This window comes from Lepisma saccharinum, chromosome 21 (genome assembly GCF_977018435.1).
Source record: "Lepisma saccharinum chromosome 21, izLepSacc3.1, whole genome shotgun sequence".
NCBI classification, from domain to species: domain Eukaryota; kingdom Metazoa; phylum Arthropoda; class Insecta; order Zygentoma; family Lepismatidae; genus Lepisma; species Lepisma saccharinum.
Window position 1 is genome coordinate 38,557,299 of NC_139249.1, and position 25,160 is coordinate 38,582,458.

General features: G+C 37.9%; 2 protein-coding genes across 3 annotated transcripts in view; one reads left to right on the plus strand and one right to left on the minus strand.

Annotated features, from left to right (window-relative positions):
- Positions 1 to 364, minus strand: part of LOC146004244 (granzyme B-like) — a 49,321-nt gene extending 48,957 nt beyond the window's left edge. Inside the window, exon 1 of the mRNA XM_083142924.1 lies at positions 210 to 364. Within this exon, the coding sequence (XP_082999050.1) occupies positions 210 to 244 (35 nt within the window). The 5' untranslated portion in view covers positions 245 to 364. The remainder of the gene's footprint in view (positions 1 to 209) is intronic.
- On the plus strand, positions 154 to 25,105 carry LOC146004245 (snake venom serine protease rhinocerase 5-like). Of its 2 annotated transcripts, none has more exons than XM_083142927.1 (8): positions 154 to 293; positions 2,621 to 2,699; positions 4,704 to 4,816; positions 5,911 to 6,014; positions 14,793 to 14,940; positions 20,660 to 20,821; positions 22,413 to 22,544; positions 24,807 to 25,105. In XM_083142927.1, the coding sequence occupies exons 2-8, from the start codon at positions 2,639 to 2,641 to the stop codon at positions 24,966 to 24,968; spliced, it is 882 nt and encodes a 293-aa protein (XP_082999053.1). In that variant the 5' UTR covers positions 154 to 293; positions 2,621 to 2,638; the 3' UTR covers positions 24,969 to 25,105. The 2 variants fall into 2 exon arrangements, with proteins under 2 accessions (XP_082999053.1, XP_082999052.1); XM_083142926.1 differs by lacking the exon at positions 154 to 293 and adding an exon at positions 491 to 646.
- Positions 25,106 to 25,160: the final 55 nt, after the last annotated feature.

Here is a 25,160-nt window from a genome sequence, read left to right on the forward strand (position 1 = left end):
TCTATCGGTGGTGGTTTTGGAATTCAGCAATTTTTAAATCATACGTGGGTGCGCTTTTATCAGGAACAGTGCACATTGTTACACTGAATATTAAACTACAAACAACCATTGTTCTTAACGACGCCATCAGTAGCAAATATGACCTTTGGAAATGAAAATTAATCGCACGTCAAGTAGCACAAAGTAACGAAATACATGGAGTGACTTACATTGTACATATTAGTCCTACGTTAATTCTTTGCATGTAATTCTTACTGAAAAGTCAAGCACCAAATTCAGCCAGTCAGTTAGAGGTTAGTTCATATCTTCTGTGTTTCAAGTTAGACGCTGTTTTCTTTGCTTGTGATTTATCCAATTGTTCCAAACATAATGAACATGTTTCATAAATAATTTGAGATGTTGTTACGGAAATAGAATAACACTGTAGCATGAGTTGATTAAGACACAGACAACATTCAATTATATTTTATCTTTACTGTTATTGAATTGAGTTGTTCGAAAAATCAACCTTTGTAAAAAATAAGCTCTTTACGATATTGAGAACTGTCTTGTTGAGCATATACTAGACTTTCCGATTTATTTACTTATAGTGCATAAACGCAATGTTAATATAATTTGAGTATTAACAACGAGGATTTAAAATGATGTAAGTATACAACACGCTGACGAAGTAATGAATTATTTTTTATGCTCTCCGTTCATTGTATTTACAATAGTCTCGTTTATGATGTTACTACAGATAAAAATAACTTTACTGAACCTCACAGACTTTCCACCAATCATAAGTTGATGTATTTTCCTTCGAGTATGCTTTTTGGTCTTCTACCAGAATAAATGCTGCTAAATAATATCAAATCGTTGACGCATTTCTATTTCTTCTTTCGCTTTTTCCATTGTTGACGGTTTTAGGGTAAAATGGCCATTTGTACTGTATCTGAAGTTTTTCAATAAACAAATACATATATTTTAGTGAGGTATGTGTCCCAAATCAACTACTAATTTCTAAATAAGCAGATAACGTTTGTGGGTAGACACACAGGTAGATAGAAGCGTCACACTGACGTAACAAAGTTTTATAAAAGTTTAATGTAGACTCTTTTGTCTATGTAGTGCGTATATAATGTGAAATTACTATTTCGAATACTATATCGGGGAAAGCGACTTTTTAGTTATCATGTATATTATACCAATAGAAAACATTGTAGGGTACTTTTTATGAAGGCACGACACCCAAATGTTAACTTACGTAGTACACCGTGGATTGCAGACTAACTAGGCTCTGGCGTATGGACACACAGCTAGCACCTCTGTGGGTTTTATGTTGTGCCCTGTCCATTAGTGTTTGTGATTGTACTTCCATGATCATCTTCGCGATTAGCCTAGAGTGTCAAAAATTGAAGCGAAATTTAAAAAATCGGTAATAGACAATATTGCACTTGTACGTTCCCTCCCGCCCGTTACCTGTTTTTTCATTGATTTGCTTTATTTCACTTTGCCTTTTGGGCCACTTTTGGCTAATTTGCGAAGAACGCGATGGCTGATGATGTGATGAATTTGATGATGTGCTAACCATTCCGCTATGGGGGCCGGCGGCCGTTACATGTTCCCGCGTGGAAATGGAAATTAGAAACAAATAGAGGAAAAGATCTAAATATGGGAGGAGGAAAAAAAATATATATCGAGTACCTGCCTTAAAAATGCATATCTATGAAATATATACTTAAATGTAATAGCATGCTAAAGTATAGAAAGTCTCCATGTTTTTTTTTAAAAAAAACAATTTCCAAAAAATGGTAAAATGATGTATTTCAAAATTGTGATCTAAATATGGGCTACTAGTGGCAATATCACAAAAAGCAATTAAAATAATAAAAAACAGTCATCTATCGCTAAAACATTATACAATTCATATTTATGAATAATCTGTTGTTTTGAAAATCACGCGGAATGAGAAAAATCGAAATTAAGAAAAACATCCAAATATTTGTTCAAAATGTAATCTCAGCATTAGACCTCATGTCATAGCCCATATTTAGACCAACACGCTTTTTTTCTTCTTCAATTTATTTTCGCTCTCTGTGGTTCATATTTCAGAAACAAATCATGGCATTATAAAAGCCCACATTTGTTTTATGTCCCGTTAATATCATAACTTATACAAAGCAGATGAGAATTCAGAAAAAGCTGAGATAAAACATACCTGCAAAAAGTTTTCGGAGGTCGCAATCCTATAACAGCGTCCAAGGCCGAAACTAACCTGCACTTTCTCTTGCGAATTTGCGCCGCAACCTTTGTCATTGACAGATAACCAGTTCCCATAGCCTCTGCCAGGCTGCAGCACCCGGGAGCGCTGATAACTCCAAAACCCATATTTAAACCTTCGCCCATATTTAGACCTACCTTCTCCTCTACTCGCATGGTGTCAAACTGATTCAAAGATTCTCTATACGCATGCACAATCTTATATTGTAACTGGTAGGTTACTTTACCATGTCGCCATAAAAGTTTTGAATTTAAAATGTGTAGGCATTACTATCAAGCTTATTATTATGATATCATTTTTTTTTATGTCTCCGTTTCACACCCTTCACAATTGCATTTCGTCTACTTCTTCTTTCAGAAATTCCAGAGAACGACAATGAAACTATCGCTGGTACTATGCACAACGATTTTACTAATTCTAATACACAACAGTCAAGGTAATGTATACAAGTTATAAATTAACCATAAAATTTACATTACTAAACATGTTAAGTCGTTAGTTGTAAATCCCGGGTAAAGCATGGGTTTGAGTTTTTCAAAGTCTAATTTATGCACAGATAGGCTAATCGGGACTTGACCTGCAGTTTCAAGTAGGATCGAAACCACAATGCATCTCCACCGGGTACGGAACCTGATTACAGGGCGACGACGTAATCACTACGACATTGGGGAAATATGGATCTGAGCTGATCCGATTACTTGCCTAATCAGTTCATAATTCATCCTCATTGTTACAATTTCAAAGTACAGGGTGGCGCATATTGTATCTACCAATAGAAGTTGGCAACCCTGTCGGAACGCAGGTGCGCATGCGCAGAAGTTTCCCATGCTTAGGCAGCTGCAAGTCTCGCAATTAGTCTGCCATGGAACGCTGGCTGGTTCAGACACGAATCGTGGCAATAGAGTCCATCCGAACGGGTCCCATTAAGGAGACGCAGCAGGTACTACACTGGGAAGCATCAGGGCGCCAGAGAATCCGCCTCCTTTGACCTGAAGACTTCTGTTTCTGCACGCTGCCATTGGCTCTCTATTGTGTGACCCATCGTATCATGTTGTGACGCTCTGGCACTGGTTGATGGCGACCCTCATTGGGCCTTCGTCGCAGTGTCTCCTGCGTCTCCTGAATAGGACCCGTTCAGATGAACGCCTCTACTGCCACAATTCGTGTCTGAACCAGTGTTGCCCCAATATGAGGGCACAATTTCCCTTTCCAGGGGCAAAATTTCCCTCTTTGGACCAATTGTTCCCTTCGCCTAAGCAAATTATATAATAATAATAATAATAATAATTAGGAGTACTAGTAGTAGTAGTAGTAGTATTAGTAGCAGCAGCAGCATTATTAGTGGTGGTGGTGGAAGCAGTAGTAGTACGTATTTAAGTATTCCGTTGAATTCGTTATTCGTTTGAATAAAAAAATATTTAAAAAAAAAATCTCATTTCAGTTTCATCACTTCCTGACCAGATGTCCCAGGTTTGAATCCTGGTCAGGAATCCATTTAATCGTTAATCCTCATCGTTACTATTTATCCAAAGATGCATAAAAGCAACGTACAATGAACTTAAAGGAGCAGAAACAAATAGGAATACCAAAATAATAATAATAATAATAACATAAAAATGTGGATGTGAAATACGAATTTAACATAAACTGTAATAACGTAGTCAGATGACGTTAAAATTTCCCTGCAATTGTGGTATTTTTCATCAAAATTCCCTTTTCCCTTTTGGCTAAAATTTCAGTCCGAATTTCCCTGCAAAAGGGAAATTTCCCTTCATCTGGCAACACTGGTCTGAACCAGCCAACGTTCCATGCCAGACTAATTGCGAGACTTGCATCTGCCTAAGCATGGGAAACTTCTGCGCATGCGCACCTGCGTTCCGACAGGGTTGCCAGCTTCTATTGGTAGGTACAATATGCGCCACCCTACAGTTGAAAATCATCGCAAGGAAATAAATAATAAAAAATAGACAAACCAAAGCACTGTTCCAACGTTCTTAAGAGTGTAAGAGTGTAAATCAAATGCTTTGGTGAAGTTGTGGCTATTTCCTCCTAACTCTGCAAGTTACTATTGCAAGTTTTTTAGGTAGTATACTTCTCCATAGATAAAACAGAGGACCATTTTTACTAACCATGTCGAGTAATGTAAAATAAATAAGCGACTTAAACAAATACTGTGCAAATTTTTTGAGTGCCGATATTTTCCTTACTGTTGTCTATCAACATGTATGAAATTCTGGTTTTAAAGCATTATCTTTCACCATTTTCAAGTTAAAATTAAATCTAGCATGTAATTTAATATAACAACAACACACCCAGCATAGAATTCCCCATGTAGTAGATAACAGTTGCCTGGCTGAAACGCAAGGATGCAACTATCGTGCTGCCATCTGCAATTGACTTTCCCTGACCAGCCCATTAAACGTTAGTTTCTCAACTGCAGGATTTTCCATCGATTTGTGTCGCTTGACTTGCGAGCAGGATGTGGACCAGTATCAGCCGACTTCTGTTGTGTTGGCCGGAACACCTATGCAGCTAGGAAAAGCGCCATATGTGGTGAGTGTTTCAATGTAGTTAGTTAATACCAGGACTTAGAAATAATAGTTACTTTCTTGGAGTAACAGCAGAAACTTAGTTACTTTTCAGAATGACTAACTGTAACTCCGTTATTTTTGTCACGTAACGAGTACTGTTCTACCAAGAAGAGATTTTCGCTCGTAAGGGATCGAAGGCTGCGTGGGTGGTGCAATCGGCTGCTTGGTAATCCTGCTCCTGCTTTGCCAAAATCTGCGGCGTTCTTCGTCATAATAAACAATGTACAAAAAATGTTCCATACTTTTGAAGTAAAGGTAACTGTAGAGTAATGTTACTTTTCAAATTGACTGATTTACTTTTTTGAGTAAAAACCAACATTCCAAACTAGGATAGAATAGAATTTCTTTCAAGTATGACCTCTACAGTTGTACAGTCATGGACATTTCTGGGTTGTAACTGTTCCATTATTACAACCCATAAGTGTCCGTGATTGTACATACCGTACAAGGAAAAAAATACTTCGTATTTCCATATCTCTTCCTTCTCATTGTCTTGTTTCCTCTTCACTTTGTTCACTTTCCCTCATTTTCATTCTCCACCCTTACCTTCTTTGCTCTAGACATAATGTAGCAAAGCTCCCTGATTCCTTAGCCTATCTCTAATCATAGGTCTCTCCTTCCTAATAACGGTTTTCGTTATCCTCTCTACGTTAGAGTAATTTATTTCCCTAAGAAATTTTCGTCTCTTCTCCACTATTAGGAGATTGTGAATTTCGGTCACCACATAGGCGGCATTTGCTTCAGTTCTCTTATCCCAGACCAATCCTCATCTATCGATTGATTTGTTGTTTTTTAAGTCCACTTTATGCACAGTAAGGCTAATCGGGACTGGACCTACAGTTTAAAGTGGGATCCGAACAACTTGTGCCTCCACCGGGTATCGAACCCGGGACCCCTTAATTACAAGGCCAGAACGCTACCACTGCGCCATCGGGGAGGCCCTATTCCTAATCTATCAGTTGTCCCACATAAGTCCACATAGTTCCTCCTTCCCCATTCTTACTACCCATCTGTCGTCACTCTTCATGTTAAATATATTTTTTCGTTGTTTTCCAGGTTTCACTACATTTTACTCCGAGGGGTAGCCATGCGTGCACTGGGATACTCTTAACGCGCTCATGGGTCATGACAAGCGGCTACTGTCTGAATCACTTCTCGACGTAAGTGCAATGTGAAGTAAAGTATTATTTTAGTAAGTTGTGCGTTACGAGCTCCTAGAACTTTTTAATGCTCAAATTTGTTTTTAAATAGTATGTCTATGAAGACTCCATCTATTATGGTATAATAACATTAAATTTTGGATCAAAACTTTTTTACGCGAATGGTCGGTCATGAGGTGTACAATGAAATTTTATACAGTTCAACATGACTTCTCCACATCAACCTAAAGTACGACTTAATTTTGCTTAATTTAATTTATTTTTATTTGCTATATTTTACTTCGCTTTTTGTGCCACTTTTGGCTAATTTGCGAAGATGGAGATGAGTGATGACATGATCAAATTGATGAATGGACACTCACAAAGATCCATGTTCAGGCCAGGATTCGAACCCGGGACCCCTGGCGTAGTAGCGCGATGTGCTAACCACTCTTTTTTTATTATTATTTTATTTCCCTTTCAAAGCATATAAGTGCAAGAAATGGTTACAAAAGTATTACAAAGTGTATTACACATATATTACATTTAAAAAATTGGCATAATTAATTTTCTGTAAGCTGGAAACATATTGTCATGTTCCTGTATGAGAGTTAATCGAAAGTCCAATTAATTATAATTATTTCCTGTAGGAAATAAAAACATGAGATATTGTGCGATTAACCATTGAACTGCTTTGATAAAAATGAAACTCTGGTAAGTTAATATCTTTGGCTTGTACTTCGTTTGGTGAAGTACGACAAATTCTACTGAGCATTATTCTTAATTTAGGCCAAGATAGGGCTGTTTTTTTGCATTCTGTGATCTTGTGAGTGATCGAATCTGGGACGTGACTATTATAACAATTTGGAGAATTACTAAAGCCATATTTATAACATCGGTTTGCTGTTACAAGTACTCGTTGGATCAATTTGTACCAAATCGATATAGCCTTATTCGTTAAATGTTTTGCCGTTACATTATTCCAAATTTGTGTCCAATTACATTTTGGATTTTCTCTTTCAAGGCGGACTGGTGTTCTGAATGCACTAAGTTGCTCTCGGTAAATACGTTTAACAGAAGGAATGTCATAATTATGTTGTACAGATCTATAAAATGCATGGATTACAATGTCAATATAGAAAAATAATTCTCTGGGAATAATTTTGATATCCAGTGGTGCTGTTAATGGTACATCGTTTAACAAGGTTAAGATTATTTGTTGCGTGGTTGAGTCAATAGTAGAATAAATCGTTGCAAGACCACTTTAACTTACTGTACGGACGCGATAAGAAGCGGCGTGCAATCAGAACGCAGAACGGCAGAACGTGACCAAATTCTGTCTCCTCGTTGGCTGCCATGTGGCTGGGGGGTTTCTACGTTGCCACGTTAGCACAAACACACGGACAGGCTAGTCAGCTGTTGGCAAGCTCGGTAAAAAAACGTCACGCGAAATTAAGAACGTACGTATCAGTATGCTAATATATGTTATTTCTATCGTAAAGTGATAATTTAACGAATCTAGAAGTTTGAATCTGAAGTTTCTTGTAGGTTGACGTTATCTTCCAGTGTGAATTTTACATTCTGGCAAGCATGAAACATTTTATCTTCCTGCTCTGCACAGCAACCGAAAATCTTCAATGAAAGAACCTTTGTCGTGTTTCTATTATGGTACATTGCAAGCATCAGCTACCGGCATCTTTTTACTTAATGTTGTATCGTATCACAATTACCAACAAAAGAAAATGCGTCTTGTGTTATGAACAACTGTGGCAAATCGTTCTCCTTTGATTTCATGCCGCCTCTCTTTGCCTTCTTTGTCACGCCGTGATTGTTGAACCTTCAGAACGTACAAATGAAATGTATTTCTTGAAAATTAGGGCAAATTACGTATAAACAAATAGGATCTACTTATTAATCATAAAAATAAAAGTAAAATAAATAATTTTCTTAACCCACTGCTATACAAATTACGTACAACTTCGTTTCGTTAACACGCTCGATTGCATTGTACATACAATGATAAGGCGGGAGACGGACCACCGTATGTCCCGCTTCTTCTGCAAGCTTGTCTATTCGATATATGGGGAACTGGGGTTTGTGTAACATAAGGAGCTGCAGTAGTTCAGCCTTCCTCATGCTCATATCGCATGCTACGTTAAGGCGTTCCAGCCAGGTTATGATATCAGCTTTGCGGGATGACATCGTGAGGGGCTTGTCGACTTGTGTTGAATGGTGTGGCGCATTGCCAATGATTATTGTCTGACCGGGAGGAATATTTGGCAGCAGTTTGTCTACAAACCAAGAAATGTAACCCTCAGCGTCCATTTCTTCGTGGTAGTCACTTTTTTTCCTGGATTGAAACGCCCACAAAGCTCCTTCCACAAACCCGTGAACCGAGACAGCATGACACACAATAATACGGCCCCCTTTACCGAGAGGTTGTTTCACGGAAGACGAAGCACTGCCATCAGTCCATATTCGTGGATTGCCATGATTTGTGTTCACCCAGGTTTCGTCTGTGAATATGACATTGTTAAAGTCGACATTAATCATTTTACGAAGAAACCGGCAGCGCCAAATAACAATGTCTTGTCGCTCCATCAGTATTTTCCTCCCATTGAATTTTTTATACTTAAAATTAAGTGCGCGAAGAACAATTGAAAGCGATGTCTTCTCTCCACGGAACAATCCTGCTTCTTTTAACGAATTCACTAACTTTTTCCTATTTGGGATTTCACCGCGAGCGTAATACTGGTAAATGTGTGCACGAATTGCGTCAAAGTCAAACGTGTCTAGATTTGTCACTGGTTTCGGCCTTTCTCGGTGTTTTCCTGGAGTTCGAAGTTCATTTTCCTCCTTGCCAGACTTCCCAAACTTCTCTGATGTTATCCTAGAAACAGTGCACTTATTAACCCCGGTAGCATTTGCTGTTCTTTTAACAACCTGTGCAACAGGTAATAGAGGTCCATTGTTTTCACGTTCCCTTTCAAAATACTCCCGTACGTTCAAAATCATTTCTCTTCCCTGTGTACCAATTACTTTCTTTCTTCTTTCCGACATTGCAGTACAATTTATCCAAACAACTCTTACTTACAAACACACACATGAACGCCCGCTCACGCACAGAAGTTAACGTTGTTCATTCAAATACGAACAGAGTCGGAATGAGAACAATGGAAGTGTCCCGTTGTTTACTGTTTAACCAGATGTTTAATCCTACACGTGTTTCTGTGGGCTTGCGAAAATCCTGAAGTAGGTCAATCCGGCAACAGCACGTCGCTACCAGAGTGGGTGGTTCCACGCCGCTTGCTAGCGCGTCCCGACATTTTTTATTAATAATGCTTGTGATTGTAGCACCACACTCTTCAGGTTCATACCTCCCCTCCTTTCTGGGAGGTAAAGCTTGCTCATGGCTACGCGAAACACTGAGTCATGCCAAAGGAAAGTTCCTACCTGTTGTTTCACCCTTGTGATGTGCTTCGCTGACAAGGTCAATGTCTTGGATATGTACCAAAACTTAGGTAAGGCATAAATGTTTACGTATCTCACACGTTATTTCAAACACAGAAACCTGAGTGGTTTGCACGCAAAGTATATATCAGTTTATCGGTAACTAACCGACTAATAAACTCGTTGGTGTCTCTGATATTTGTAGAAAAATGTATGCCTAAGATTTTCACTTGTTGTACGACACGTACACTATTGATTTCACTAAAAAAAATGTTGACTCCTAAAGGCAACAAAAAAGTTTTGTTCAGGTTTAGCTTTGCACCGGACACATTTTCAAAATATTTCAAGTACTTTTGTGCATTTTCCAAATCCCTTTCACTATTCAAAAATAAAGTAATGTCGTCCATGTAACTACTAACTTGGATCGTTTTGGACATGACTGAAATGCCTTCATTTATTTCTTGTAATCTTTTTAGGAAAGGAGCCAATGTTATTACATATAAGGTATTACTGAGTGGGCTTCTTTGTAAAATACCTCTTTTCATTTGAAATTCTTTCGTAAGACACCCATTAATTTTTAATTTTAAGATGATGTAGCTATACAAAATTTGTATCCATTTTATGAAGGTATCACCGAAACCGAAAGTCTTTAACACACTGTACATATATTTGTGACTGACTTATCGTTAGCCTGAGAAAAATCTTAAGATAAAATTGCTGTATTAGTTTGCTGATTTTGTGTCGTAATAATAAGATCACGTATAGTTTGTAATAAATGGTGAAGCGTTCTTTGCGGGTGACATGCATATTGTATGTCCCCTATTAATTTAGGCAGATAAGAAATGAGCCGGATGTTGATACATCTGCTGATAATCTTAATATCACTACTTAAAATTGTAATCGGACGGTATTCAGTCACCAATTTGGGTTTTGCTTTTTTTTTTTTTTGAATGAATACGACTTTTCCTGTGCGACTGGAAGACCCGAATTTCCCACTTAGTAAAACTTCGTTGACCCATTGCGTGAAAAAATCTCCAAGGAGATTCCAAAATGTTTGATAAAAATCTGAAGGCAAGCCATCCTCTGCCGTTGATTTATTTCTGGGCGCCTTGAAAACTGCATTTCTAACTTCGATTTTCGTGAAAGGTTTTCTAAGTTCTTTTCATTCATCCTCTGTTAGTCTTTCTGTTACTTGGTTCAGAAAGTCCCAATCTGATGCTATGGGATTATGAGCTTGACCCATTAAATCTGAATAATATTGTAAAAATGTACTCTGAGTTATTCTGGAATTATTTGTAATCACTCCTGTAGCATTCGTTATCTCTGTTATAATGTGACTTTTAACGTGTCTATGTTCATGGAGAAGATGATATAAATTGGCCTCTTCGTCATTATCCAAGGGTAACTCTTTACTTTTAATTTTAACAATGCTTCTCTTTTTTCGGTGTATAGAGAGTAATTATGATTTAATTTCATTAATGGAAGACAAAATTTACATTTCCTTGTAATGCGGAACTATTTAAATCATGTAACACAGCATAGTAAAAATTGTACATGTTTCTGAGATCTCTACTTTTTTTTAACACTATACATTTTACTAATATAACGAAATATTGGTTTTACAATGAATTCCCACCATTCTGTTAAGGTTTTATTAGGTGATCTACGTCTAACCAGCTCTTGCCAGAAGTGAAAAATGGTCTATTCCTACTTCTTGTAAGAAGGCGATATCAATATCTGACTGTGTTTAAAAATCATGTAGCGCTATTAATTTATTCGGACTTCGTAATTTGTTGAGGTTGATAGTCGCAAAGGTAAATGTGTACATGATAAAGGTAAGGGTCGATTTTAAACAAAACATTTAGAATGGTTCATTTTGATGCTTTGCAATTTTGCCCAATTATAACACTTGACAAGGTCTTCACAGCTCATCGTCGTAAGCTGAATCGGAATTATTATGCATAACTGTATCACCTGATTTGTCTGTGCTTGCACCTTTTAATTCTGGATCTTGTATATCTTTTCCTAAAGAAGGGGTTGCTTGAATAGATTTTTCATTCTTGGACTTAAGCTGTACTTCCGTTTTTGTACTCAGCTCTTCATCCTTTTTTCTGTTTCTTCGGGCGTAAGGTCATACGGTCTATAGCATTTTTCCTCTCTTTCCTGGCTGCTCGGGAGCGGGTTTTTTTGGGGTAGCTTCTGGAAATTCTGCATCTGTAAACTTCGAACTTGTAGGGGTTTGGGAGTCTTAATTCGGAATTTCTGATAGGGCAGTGAGAACTATAGATTCATTCCCACTTGCACTTTCATGCACAATTGCCTTGATACAATCACTTGCACTATCTTCTTGCTGTTTTAATTGTGGATGGTTAGGAATCATAGTACTTGCCTTTGGTTCGTTGTCTTCAGCGACTATCATCTGTTCCTGTTGTTCCTTGTGGTCATCTGGAGTGGCCTGTCGATATAACGGTACTGGTGTTCTTGTCTTGAACAGTTGATTCCATATAAGGGTGTGAAGAACTCGGGAGTGTATTTTCCACAGCTGTAGCGTATCCTGTAGTACGTGTCGACCTTGCCACTCTATGCTGACACTCGTGCTGAAGGTGATCCTGAGCACCACATCTAAAACAAAGTTTGGGTTGCCCTTCATACGTAGTACAATAACGCTCTTCATTTAACATTATATAAGAAGGCGCTGTTTTTTGTAGAACAATGCGGACTATCTTCCTGCCTGTTCTCACAGGAAAGGGGCGAGAGGTGGAATACACTTAATCTCGTACCGTTTGTACTATACCGTATTTAGACATTTCAGTTGTTATAGCACTTTCTGGTAATTCCATAGGAACTAGATGAATACGAACGATTGTAACAGGTTTGTCTGCTCTCTGTACTGGAATATCATATTCTCCCGTGTCGTCTGAGAATACGAAAGTTCCCGTACTACGTGCTATTACTTCCTGGCAAAATTGCTCTGTGCTTACTTTAACAAACACTTGGTGTTTTACGAAGTCTACTTCAATACTCAAGACATCCGCAACGCGCAATTTCACTACATCTCTCAGCCATTCGTGAATGCAAGCGTGCTCGGCCTTTGCTGCACTCTTGCAAAAGAAAATTGCAAAGTGTTTAACCTTTTGAGAAATTACATACGTTCACTTAACTTCACTGCTACAGAGCTTCTCGCTCTGCTGTTAATATATTCACCTGTCTGTAGAAAGTAAATTCCGCGTGTTGATTCTAGTCTACTTGACGAATGTTCGGGGAGCGCTCGCTAGACACGTCTGCTCTCTACCTAACCTCGCCGCGGAATGAACCACTCCGACAGGGGGCCGTAATTTTGCTCAATGATTAATCGATTAATCCATAGTTGAATTATAGTGTGTTTTAAATATCTTGTCTAGTCTTTCGGCCTACAGTAAGGTTGAGGTCGGACCATTTTAAAGTTGGCTAGTGTCATCTTTCTTCCGTAGTATAGAAATGCAGCTATATTTATAAACAGTGAGCTGATTTGTATGTAAACACATATCTTTACATGACTCATAAAACACTGTATCTTTGCGAATTTTAGCATGTAAGCTAGAAACACTATTTCTACATGTACCGGTAGCCAGAATTTTATTTCGGGCGTGGATCATCTCTTATCATTAGCCGACATCTGAGGCGAAATAATGTTGGTAGAAACCCTGAAGATGAATATTTCAGTATATTACAACTTATTATACAGTATGTTTAATCCTGCTAAGGAGGTAAATTTAATTACCACTGTACACTATTTAAATTAGATATTTGTAGAATTTCCGGGGGGTTTCACCTCACCGAGTCCCTGACGACGTGCCTGTACATGTAATAACTTTTAGTTCTTATTCTACATATTTTAGTTATTTTTACATATAATTTTCATATTTTCAATCATTTTCCGACATATAGTAAAACCTCGTTAGTCCGGACTTCGCTTAATTCGGACAGGCAAAGTGCCCAAAAAAAAGAAAGGAAGCAGAATGCAAGGTTTACATGTGGCTAGAAGTCAACGAAAGAACTTCCCAAAGAAAAGGCAGTCAACCACTGATGAAATTCTGTTTCCCGCAGACTTTGTACTGTACTGTATAGTGTATTGAGGCTTATGCCCTTTAAATACACCATAATAAACGTGTTTTGTTGCTATAAACAGAGTTTTAATGCACTTTCTACTGTTCTTTTAGGTTATTTCAGTTAATCCGGACTTTCGTTAAACCTATCAACGTATCCCCCATTAGTCCGGATTAACGAGGTTTTACTGTATATTCCCATATTCATGCTGTTACTACATTTTTCTTTCGTGTGTTAAATACTAAAGTTTTTCCGTTCATCCGTATTATGTTCGTTTGGTTCTTTCTTTATTTTGTATCTTGACAACAGACAATGTATCTGTTACTTTAACATTCTTGTTAACAATAGAGAATGCAAGTTCAAGCTTTTCATTGCGTATTTCAAATATACTCCCATTACGTCATACGATATTAAACTCAGTTTCAGTCCATATAAGTCTGTCTTAGGAACAACAGGCGAAGATTAATAGAAAGTTTGGTAATCTATTGTTTTGGAAACAGAAAATAGAGAACAATTTGAATTTGAATTTTGCATTAGAATTAATGTCTTGTAAAGCTAATGGATTTTATTTACCTAGGGGTACCACTTCCTTAATGAAAATTGCCACTTTTCGCAAATCCGTATTTAATTTTACATATTGAATAAAATAACTAAGTATACAGAGTGTCCAAAAATAGTGTTTACACTCTTTGAACGATAATAACAGGAGCACTATTACCAGCACGTATGAACGTTTTTTAGTGTCACATACCTTAAAGTTATAGATGTTATAAATGACTTCCATTGGCTGAAATTCATCGTCTGCAACACTTAAGAGATTGACAAACAGCACATGTGGTTTCCACGGTAAGGAGAGCACGGGTAGCCTCAATGGCATATCTCATGCCATCCAGTGTTCATGGCTATGTGGCCACATTCTTCTTCACAGTTTCCCACAGGTAGAGTAACGGTGATAGATAGAGAGATCTGGGTGGATATTCGACATTTCTTACGTTCCTCGAAAGAAATGTTGCTCACTTCTGCTATTTTGTCTACGCTAGTAGACTGTGACGGGACTAAAAACAACAGAATTCATGTAGGCGCTCACACACACTCAACGTAGACATTTCAGCTTAAAATACAAGAACTCCAATCAAGCCATCTCTAATAGTTTCTCTCTTATTAACGATCAAAGAGTGTAAACATTATTTTTGAACACTCTGTATATTGACATTTTTGTTTGGTACATATAAATCCGCTTTCTGTTTATAAATCTTATTTCAGATTCTCTTCAGCTCCTGAACTGAATGCAACGCTGGTGGCAGGGAATCTCTACCCTAACAGATATTATGAGAAGAACATCTGCGAACAGAGACGCCTCGCTTCGAAGTTCTTCTGGGACCAAGAAAATTTGGATATCGGGGTTATAAAGGCTAGTACACCCAACAGCAAAAGAAATAGTAGGCAAATTGTCCATCGCCATCTTAATTCAGTCCGTTTTCCACAATGTGATGATCATGAATTGAAGTAACAACGTCAATAGGCAGAGGACAACATCTGCTTTGGATCAACAGAAGTTCATTCCTTAAAACAACACAGGATGTGGAATGAAGAGTAATGAAAATAATGATGGACAATTTGCCTACTATTATCTTCGCCGTTGACTGTACTACTGATTTCCCATTACGCAGGTATCTGATTTCTTAAAACATGCAGCGTATTTACAAATTAGCTCCTTGCTTATCAGATTATATAAGTTATTAAATGAATTGGTGCGCGGATATGTGGTTTGAAAGAACCGTTTCAGTATCTGTGTAAGTTTCATGTAAAATATTACAGGTGTTCTTTGGGACATCAGGCGTCAACACGGCACACATCCCGCCTGAAATCAGTTCCATCCCAGGCCTTGGCTAACGTGTTCCCGTGTTCCTGTTGACCTGCGTCTGTAATTCTGGTTTTCAATTCTTCCATGCTTCAATGGTAACACGACCAAGACACGTGATCAAGCCTTGTTTCCATGACAGAAGAAAGCACTACATATGCTGACCAAGGCAGTCTTTATATCAGTGAAAGAAATACCTAACAACGTGACGTTTCAACCCTCTATCTGAGGATGACCCTGATGAAGAGTTGAAACGTCACGTACTTAAGTGTTTTTTGTTGATGTTGTTTTTTTTTACTGAAATATAGACTACCTTGGTTAGCATATGTAGTGTCTTTTTATGCTTCGTGATAGGGGAGGCGGAAGCTTTCACAAACCCACCACATAAAAAAATTAGTTCTACACGCTGTTAGGTCCGAAGACTCTGTTGGCCATGTACTTCGTCCTTTACGGCTGTCGGCCTTGAAACGACGCTATTTTACACTACTGTAATACGCTGTAGAAGTAGGGAAGTAGGATGACCATGCGTCCCGTTTTAACCGAGACAGTCCCATTTCAGAGGCGTGTCCCGGTCCATATTATTAAAAAGCCACTATTTGTCCAGTTTTATAAAAGTCTACGAGTTATATTGAAAACCAAGTCCAAACTTTCAGACACATTTCATGCTAAAAAGATGCATTGTTTTGTATGTGTTCCGTTATTTGTATAGCAAAATAAGCATGCAGTTTCTTTACGGGATTGCAAAAAGAATTTAAATTTCCTGCGACTTGACACAAACTCAAAAGAAAAATCTAGAGTTATGTGTCTGATATGTGGGATAAGGTTTTCGGGGCGAATTATAAACGATTTATAAAGAATTAATCTGACTCAAGATGATTGGTTCTTCTGCGAAATACTTCTATCGTTACTCAACTTCAGCATGGCACTAACATCAAAGGGTTATCAGAAAGAATGAAAATGCGTTATAAATCATACCAAGGTTATAATAATTAATACCTTTCGACAACGGGAGATCATATTTTATTTATTATCTGTGATGTATCATTTATGCGATCCATCCTTTAATTAATAACAATACGTTAATAATAAAAAGAAATATAATTAGGTCTAACATATTTTTCATGAAAAGGGGGGAGGGGGTAAACTGTTGTCCTTGGGATGTCCAGTTTTTGTGTCAAAATATTATGGTCACCATACATAGAAGTGACCCATCGCTTGGAAGTCACTCGAAGGGCCCCGTATTTAATCAAGCCCGCGTGGTTTTTGATTTGCTTTACTTTACTTCGCTTTTTGTGCCACTTTTGGCCAATTTGAAAAGATGGGGATGAGTGATGATGTGATGAAATTCATGAATTGACACTCACAAACATCCATGCCCAGGCTAGGATTCGAACCCGGGATCCAAGCCTACGTCGTGTCTGCTGTTCGTCGTGTTATGTTTAATGAATACTTTTTCCATGCTCGAGGTGGAAGTAGCTGCAGTTTGCAGTACAATGTCACATGCTATTCCGGCGAAAGGTCTATGTCGCGTGCCACTTGTCTTTTTTCACTTCGGTATTTCTTCTGGTACAATTCCCGCCACTGAGCGGTCTGTTGTCTGCGGACCGTTTCTGCTAATCGTTTCAAATATATACTCCCTACGAGTATGTCGCCCTTCCCTCCCCTCCGCTGTGAACGTGGCAACCAAATGTTCAAATGTTCCTCGCAAACAAACGGCAATCTCTGGTTGGTAGAGAACAAATCACGTGCTATCTCCAGCGCTCATGCCAGTTAGTGTTGCAGTCTCAAAACTGTCACAGGGTAGACGCTAAGTTTCGTGAAAATTTAAGTGGAGGCCATGTTTCCATTAATTTTGGATAGTATGTTTCCATTAAAATGGCTGAAATCAATGAACTTTACCACAAAAAATGTTCATGTTAGAATAGTGATTATATGCAATTGACATACGAGAGATATTATAATAGAGAAGGCATTTTTAAAACAAAACAGAAATAAAATGAAACTTGTATTTTAATGATTGCACAGGCTGCTGTAGTATGTTATGGATTATACAGGGTGCGGCACTTAAAACCAGCCCGTCCCATCATAAGATATCATTAGATGAACAATTTGAATGATTAAGTGAAATTAAAACAAAATCAAACAAAAGCAATACACCAAATGAAATTTAATGTTGTGTGTTAAGATTTCTCACCTTCACAATAGATGCTGAAAGTGTCCTCCACCCACTTCAACACACGTCTGAGCACGCTTCAGGAGATTCATGTACACCTTTGTTAATTCTTGAGTGGTGATGCTGTTCATGATATTCTGGATGGAGGTCTTGAGTTCTTCAATTGTGTATGGATTTGTTTCGAATACTTTCCCCTTTAACATTCCCCACAAGTAAAAGTCACAAGTTGATAAGTTGGGTGACCGAGGAGGCCACAGGCCTTTGCTAATTGTCCTCTCTGGAGTAAACATTTCATGCACACGGGATAGTGAAGCATTTGATGTGTGGCTTGTTGATCCGTCCTGCTGAAAGTAACAGAACTGACGCTCCTCTTCTGTCAATTGTTCATAAAACTCTTCCAGAATTGCCAAATACACGTTACTGTCTACTGTGGTTTCAAAAAATATGGGCCCCATAACGCGTTGTGCGGAAATGGCACACCAAACACCAATCTTTTCGTCATGCAACGGCTGCTCGTGGATTACGTGTGGATTCTGTGACGACCAATAGCGATTGTTTTGGGAATTTACGTATCCCGACAGGTGAAAGCACGCCTCGTCACTCATGAGGAGCATCAATGGATCCAAAACACCACTGGCAACATTCGTCAATAGCCATGAACAAAAATCCACCCTTTTCCCCGGGTCAAGCTCCCTCAGTTGTTGCACTACACTTATCCGGTAAGGTTTTAACTTCAGCGCCCTTAACACACGTCTACAACTTCGCTCACTAGCTGGAACCTGTTGACTTAATTTCCTCGTTGATTTACGAGGACTTCTCGCCATTATGTTCTGCACCTGCCTCCGTAATTCAGGTGTGCAGACAGATGATCGTCTGTCCCTGGGAGCATTTGCAACAGATCCTGTACGCCTCCATTTCCCAATCAAATCCTGTATTGTGCGTTTTGCTGGGACAGGACGTCCTGGAAATTTCTCCTGAAACAACTTCCTTATTTGCACAAAGGATCCGGTGCGCACAAAAGCTTCAACAATTGCAACACGCTCAGGAATCAAATACGGCATTATCACGGCTTCACCCAACAAGGCCTGATTCTCAACTGCTTTCACTCGACCACGTGTTCACAAGCCACCTGTTGGTGAGAAACAGAATTAGTAACTCATGCAACGCCATCTTCTGTTGACATGTTCATTTAGATGTTTTACATGTTCATTAGCAAAGCAATTACATCGGGATTACAGAGGGCTGGTTTTACGTGCCGCACCCTGTAGTACAGCATGCTATTGTATTTTCTTTTTTCTTGACATTACTTTTGTAATATACTGTTAAAACTGTATTAATGCTGCTAATTATATTAACAGTGAAAAATAACAGAAGAAGGAACAATTATCTTTTTTTCGTTCTCTCCGTTTTTAAAACGGAAGTACAACACAGCTCTCTTGAAGCATTTAACCATATAAGCCTTTACAGTCCGAATGGACTTACTCGATACTTCGAGGGCCTCCCCGTCGTCGCCTTGTAATCAAGGGTTCGATACCCGGTGGAGGCACGTAGTGGTTCGGATCCCACTTTAAACTTTAGGGCCAGTCCCGATTAGCCTTACTGTGCACAAAGTGGACTTAGAACACCAACTCAAACTCGATACTTTGAAATCTCAAGTCATGTTATGTCAAACTTCTATATTGGTTTCATAACAAAAGGTATATCCCATATTACTCAAGACCTGTGTTTTCTCCCGCGAGTTTTTGCTACATTATCTTGGGAACTATTTTGGCTGCAATGATTGTATTATACCATTATATATCTCTCGTTCTGGTCTACAAAATGAGACTAGGATTTTATGTAGCTGCTCAAGAAGAGTGAAAATCATTTATTTTTTTCTATCCATTTTTTTTAACACAACATGAAAGAAAAGAAATAGAGAAGGTGCTGAAGCATCAAAGTGCGGGGGAGGGGGGGAGGAAGAGAATTATATGCGCTAATCTCACATAATATTGCAAACAAGGTTTGTTCATTTTACTTGATTTCATGTCCTAAAATACATATCTCAAACAATCCGTATGAAAATAACTATATTCTTGGGAAGGTGCTGCACCTTAAAATCCCTATGCCTCCTTACATGTATTATACAAATCAAGAAAAATTCTTCCGCCTGTTATTAAAGAACGACTTGTACAAGCTTTGGTCCTCTCACATCTTGACTATTGCGATAGTGTATATGCTGATTCTAATGAAATGCTGGCAATGAGAATTCAAAAAATTCAGAACTCATGAATAAGATATATATTAAACCTTAAGAAGTATGACCACTTAACTGAATATTATAATAAATTAGGCTGGATTAAAATGAAAGAAAAACGGAGGTACAGAAAACTAGTGTTGCTATATAAGTTACTTTATACAGGAAGTCCTTTATATCTCACAGACAGATTGCTTCCCTTAGGAAACTCAGAGTTATCACACACAAGATCCCAAAATTCCAATCTTCTGACAATTAAAACTCACAAAACTGATTTTTTTAGTAACTCTTTTACTGTAGGGGACTGGAATGCACTTTCACATGAAATGAGAAAATCAATTTCCATAGGTATCTTCAAAAGAAGATTAAGAGAAAGTTTCATGGAGTGATTTTTTTTGTAGTGGCCTGTTATGTATATAAACCTATGTATGAGTGTGTGTACATGTGTGTATATATATGTTTTATGTATTTAATTGAATTCTACATATTTTTACTACTGTTGGTTTGACATGAAAGGTATATGTGTGATCGTTTTTTTCAATGTCTGTATATGAATCCATTTATGAATGTGTTCTATATTATGAACTTTATGTATGTGGTTGAGTGTAAGAAAAGGCATGAGCCTTAATCTCCGCCACAAATAAATAAGAGACAAATAAATAAATAATGAATAATATTAACCAGAGGGTATATACCGCCATATACCCTCGACTACAGGCTCGCTGTCAGTGGGTGGAAACGCTCACGTGATAGCTGACAAGGTTTTCCAGTAAACAGACCACCCAGTCGAGAGAACTATACAAGGGAAAAAATCTTCTGAAGTATAATCCTTACTAACGTTGGGTGTTTTATAATTTCAGGTGCGACGTTCGTTTAAAATCACAAAATTCGTGACTCCCTTGTCGTTATTGGTACCTTTGAAAATCGTTGCCGTTGTCACCATGGAAAGAATAGGTGCGATGCCATTTGAAGATTCGAGCTACATCAATTGCCAGGTCATCGGTTGGGGATCAACGAAACACGTATGTATTGCCACGTCACAACATTTTGCTTACATTTAATTTTGTCATTAGCGTGCGCTAAGGAGAGACGGGACCAAGCGTCGGTTGCTTATATATTTCAGTCATTCTCATGGACGTCGCCAGTAATTCTTGCAAGGGGCGGTCGGGCATGATTATAAACTAACACAAATAAATCTTATTCGAAATAATAATAATAATAATAAAACCATTTTCCATTTTTTCTTTTGCATTTTATGCTGAAATACATTTTGATATTAACTTTTACACATCTCGTTCAAGAAAGGGGCTTTAAATGTTAGTGGGATTTTTTTTCATACGGATTGTTGTGTGACCTCTCACCTACAACTGTAATTCTTAGAGGTTTGAAAACTGTAAAACCATTTGTTGTTTGGATGAAATGGTAGAATATAACCTTATACCTGTATTTTTCACTCAATGTTTTCCATCCAATGCATTTTTACTTTGATTATTCTGTTCGAATACTAACTAAATGAACTTTATTTCTGTTCTTAACAATAATAGTAACAAACTTTCGACTTTCTTGTATCTTTCAATGCCAATTTCCAGGGGGGTCCACCGACCCATTCGACCCCCCCCCCTTTCCGACGCCCATGACTCTACTGGGTCTCCGTCCACGAGATCTGATCGCGTTTGCCCCTTGTCTATACCCTGTCTCAGTTATCTCTGGAACAGAAGTGGATTTCAATAGTAAACTTTGAATGGCAACTTCTACCACCGCCGTAGAGTTAGACAACACGCATAACGCCTTGCCGGGAAACGAGCATTTCAGAATCTATACCCTGTCCCACCTAACTGTGGAGCAAGGTCGCTCATAGCGCGGGGGAAATAGAGTGGCCAGATTGAAGCTATACACGCTGCTCAAAGGCTGGTAACTGCAGTCACTTTCCCTCCTTCACGCAACACCGTTCCCTCTCGCGTGTTCATTGGTGGAGCCGTCCCGCGTCACTACTTGCGCAGAAACATGTTTTCGTTCGCCTGCTCCACAGTTAGCTGGGACAGAGTATAGGCGTCCCATTTTTATTGCCGGTGATTTTACATGGAGGTACTTTAGGGGGGCGAGGCAATTTCTGCCCCCCCCAAATTGACATAGATGGACAGACATTATACATATTTACACATAGCTACTTCTGCATAAACTTGGCTGACCCAAATGTATTTTAAATTTGTTGCCTCTGAATATATTTAATACTGTCGGTGTCTACAATTTAAGAACGAAATATTTAACTTACAGAAGACCAATTATTACATTATCCAACAGGAATAACCACCATTAAATCGTAAAAATTCTTAACGCTTTTAAATACTTTGTACTGCAGGTACGAACTCTCATGTGTATTGTAATGTCATCATAACAACTATAATAAATCGAATCAAAATCAGTCGTTTGCCTGACACCAAGTGACACCAAATGACACCAAATGTCACCGCACGCCCCCTGCATTTTGTTTTAATTCAAAATCTCTCACATTTCAATTTAGCAATGTACCTTTTGATTTGTTCCTTTTTTCGCTTCAAGCAATTGATATTTCCTTTGATTGTGAGTAGTCTGTGACGTAGCTTGCTATTCCAGGGACCTGTCTACGAGGCTTCAGAGTGCCTGCTGAAAACTGACGTCGTGGTTGTGGATACAGAACAGTGCAATGTAACGGACAGTTCATTGTACATTTGTGCAAAGCCTAAGGAAGACCAATGGCAATGCTCTGTAAGTTTGAGTATTTGTAGCTCATTATTAGGACTATTATTATCATGAGTTTACTTATTCAAATAATGAGAAAAAGTAGTAACTTAAATATATGCACTCTGAATGCATAATTATAATTCATAATTACTTTGATGTGTGTGAATGAGTAAAATTGTTTTTATCTTTTTAGAGTGTTAATTACTGAAATATTTAGAAGTGAAAATGTAATGGAATTCTTATGTTATAGTAGTAATTGTATTTTGTTTGTTTTATTGTATAATACTAGATTTTGCGGGTTAAGTGGTAGGGCAGCCACAGGCTGAACTTCGCCCATGAATGAAGAATTTCTAATTCTAATTCTAATTCTAATATTGCATTGGCCTTGCCTGGCAGCTGCCAACAAAGCTGCAAACTTGCCAACTGACCTAGTGAGTCCACGTGCCAATAAATTAACTTAGGCGAAAATAGTTACAGTGATAAGGAAACTCTAGGAAGGTCACACGGTGGAACATTCTAAGGACGCCAATTTTGAAAAGTATGACTTAGGGCAACTATAGAGCGTCTCAACCTTAAAAGTCAGTATGGGTTAAATGGAGCGCGGCGTTGCCAGATCAACAAACGGTCGCATCGAGTCGCTGTTAATCGCTAATGATTGCGACAAATTTACTTCCTTAATATCGTATAGGAAGTCATCAAAATCTATGTATTTCATACATTTTGGAAAAAAAACTATAGTTACCTCAAGATTTGCATGTAAATGTTTATATTTCGACGTAACTATTTACCATTTTACATTTGTATTATATGTGTAATACAAGCATCTATTGTTACTTCTTTCGTTGAATGTTGTACCCTTTACATAAACAGAATTAAATAAATGCAAAAACAAACATTAAGATATATTATTTACGGAAAATAAAGCACACTACACTTCCTACGAACAGGGGCACCTGCCTGCAACTGAATTGTAACCTTGGTGGCGCACAATGAATTTGAGACAGCCCGCATAAACAAACTACGATTGCGGAATAAAAAAACGGTGATGTGGAGTAACAATGCATTCTAAAAATAACTTGAAACAATGGTCAAGACTTTTCTCGCTTGGTCTGCATGTGTATCGAGACAAACCGAAAAGTTTCTCGCTAAACAACTTTTTCGTGTTACGGTCTGATGATTTATACAAAATATCCCATGTATATATACATATACAACTCTCCTCGTAAGCAAACTAATTCACTCAGGCGTAGAATATCATATCTACAAACATCATAGATCCCGTAGGAAAAAAAAACTGGTGAAGTTGTTCAAGCGGATTGACAATTATGGCTTTTGAAGTATTTACTAGAAAAAATTAAGCGTTTTGCAAAATTGCATAATTATGAAAAATTCAGATCACATTACTTTATGACAGTTATATAATGCCGTCAGTAAATAGAGCATAAAAAACTCTACAGGATAATGATTTCACTGTTTTAAAATTTTGACTTTTACATTTTGTAAATTTTGTAACATCTGGCAACGCAGCCGTGGTAGAGAAGGACAGAGCTATTGGCAAAACTCGTGTATTAGAGAGAGAGGGAAGTACTCCATTTACTTCCATACTGACTTTTAAGGTTGAGACACAGTATAGACAAGTAGACAGAGAATTCTATAAGAAACCCTTAAAACATAAAATAAATATCCTGTTGTTCCTGAGCATCCGTGTCACGGAAAACTACTGACCTATCGACAGATCGTTGCTTGTGGCTAGACTAAAAGGTATGATAGACCTTATTTGTCTGTTGATGGCGCCTTAGATTACACTTCTAAGTCAGTAATTTGATATACATAATCAACTGACGTTAAGAGTGCACTATATGTAATCCTTAGGCTAAGATATTAGAATAAATGTTTATGAATATGAGGAAAGCTAGTGTCTATCCACATCATTAACACCCCTCTGAGTTACACTCCCAAGTAACGTCGTCTATCAGCCAGATGTCGCTACAAAGGCCAGAAAAGCAATGTATTATATAAAAAAAATCTTGTACATATTTTCCATTTGTGCTATGTCTCAATATTTGTACACATTAATTTTACATATACTATTTCTGTGTTTGACACTGGTGTTTATTAAACTTTAACGCTGTATCTGAAATTTAATATCTCTCAGAACTCATGGCCGAACATAAATTTACAATAAAGTATCGTCTTAATCCTTGGTATCGTTACATAGTAAGTATTCATTCGAGAGATAAAAATAAAAGGCGTTAGCAATACTAATAATCTATTTATATCTTTCAGACGGATTTTGGCGCCCCTCTTGTGTGCGACAAGCAAGTTGTGGGGATTTTGGTTAGCGACACAAGTTACCCTTTAAGCGACTGCTTCCAGAAGCTGCCGTCTAAGTATAGAAAAATCTCCGACATACAAACATTCATGCAAGACGTCGGCAACACGCAATAGCACCTATATTTAGCACAGTCAGCTCCACAATCCAGCACAAACAAGCTATTTAAATCGATCCGATATATTAGTCTTTATGTAACATATATTTGCTGAACCTTAAATATAGATTTCAGAACTTGGTCGCATTATATATATATATATATATATATATATATATATATATATATACATCCGCAAATTCTTGACTTT

Coding starts and splice junctions, on each gene's coding strand:
- LOC146004245 (XM_083142927.1), top strand. CDS start 2,639: ATGAAACTATCGCTGGTACTATGCACAACGATTTTACTAATTCTAATA. Junction 2,700..4,703: donor TCTAATACACAACAGTCAAG/GTAATGTATACA, acceptor TCTCAACTGCAG/GATTTTCCATCGATTTGTGT. Junction 4,817..5,910: donor TAGGAAAAGCGCCATATGTG/GTGAGTGTTTCA, acceptor GTTGTTTTCCAG/GTTTCACTACATTTTACTCC.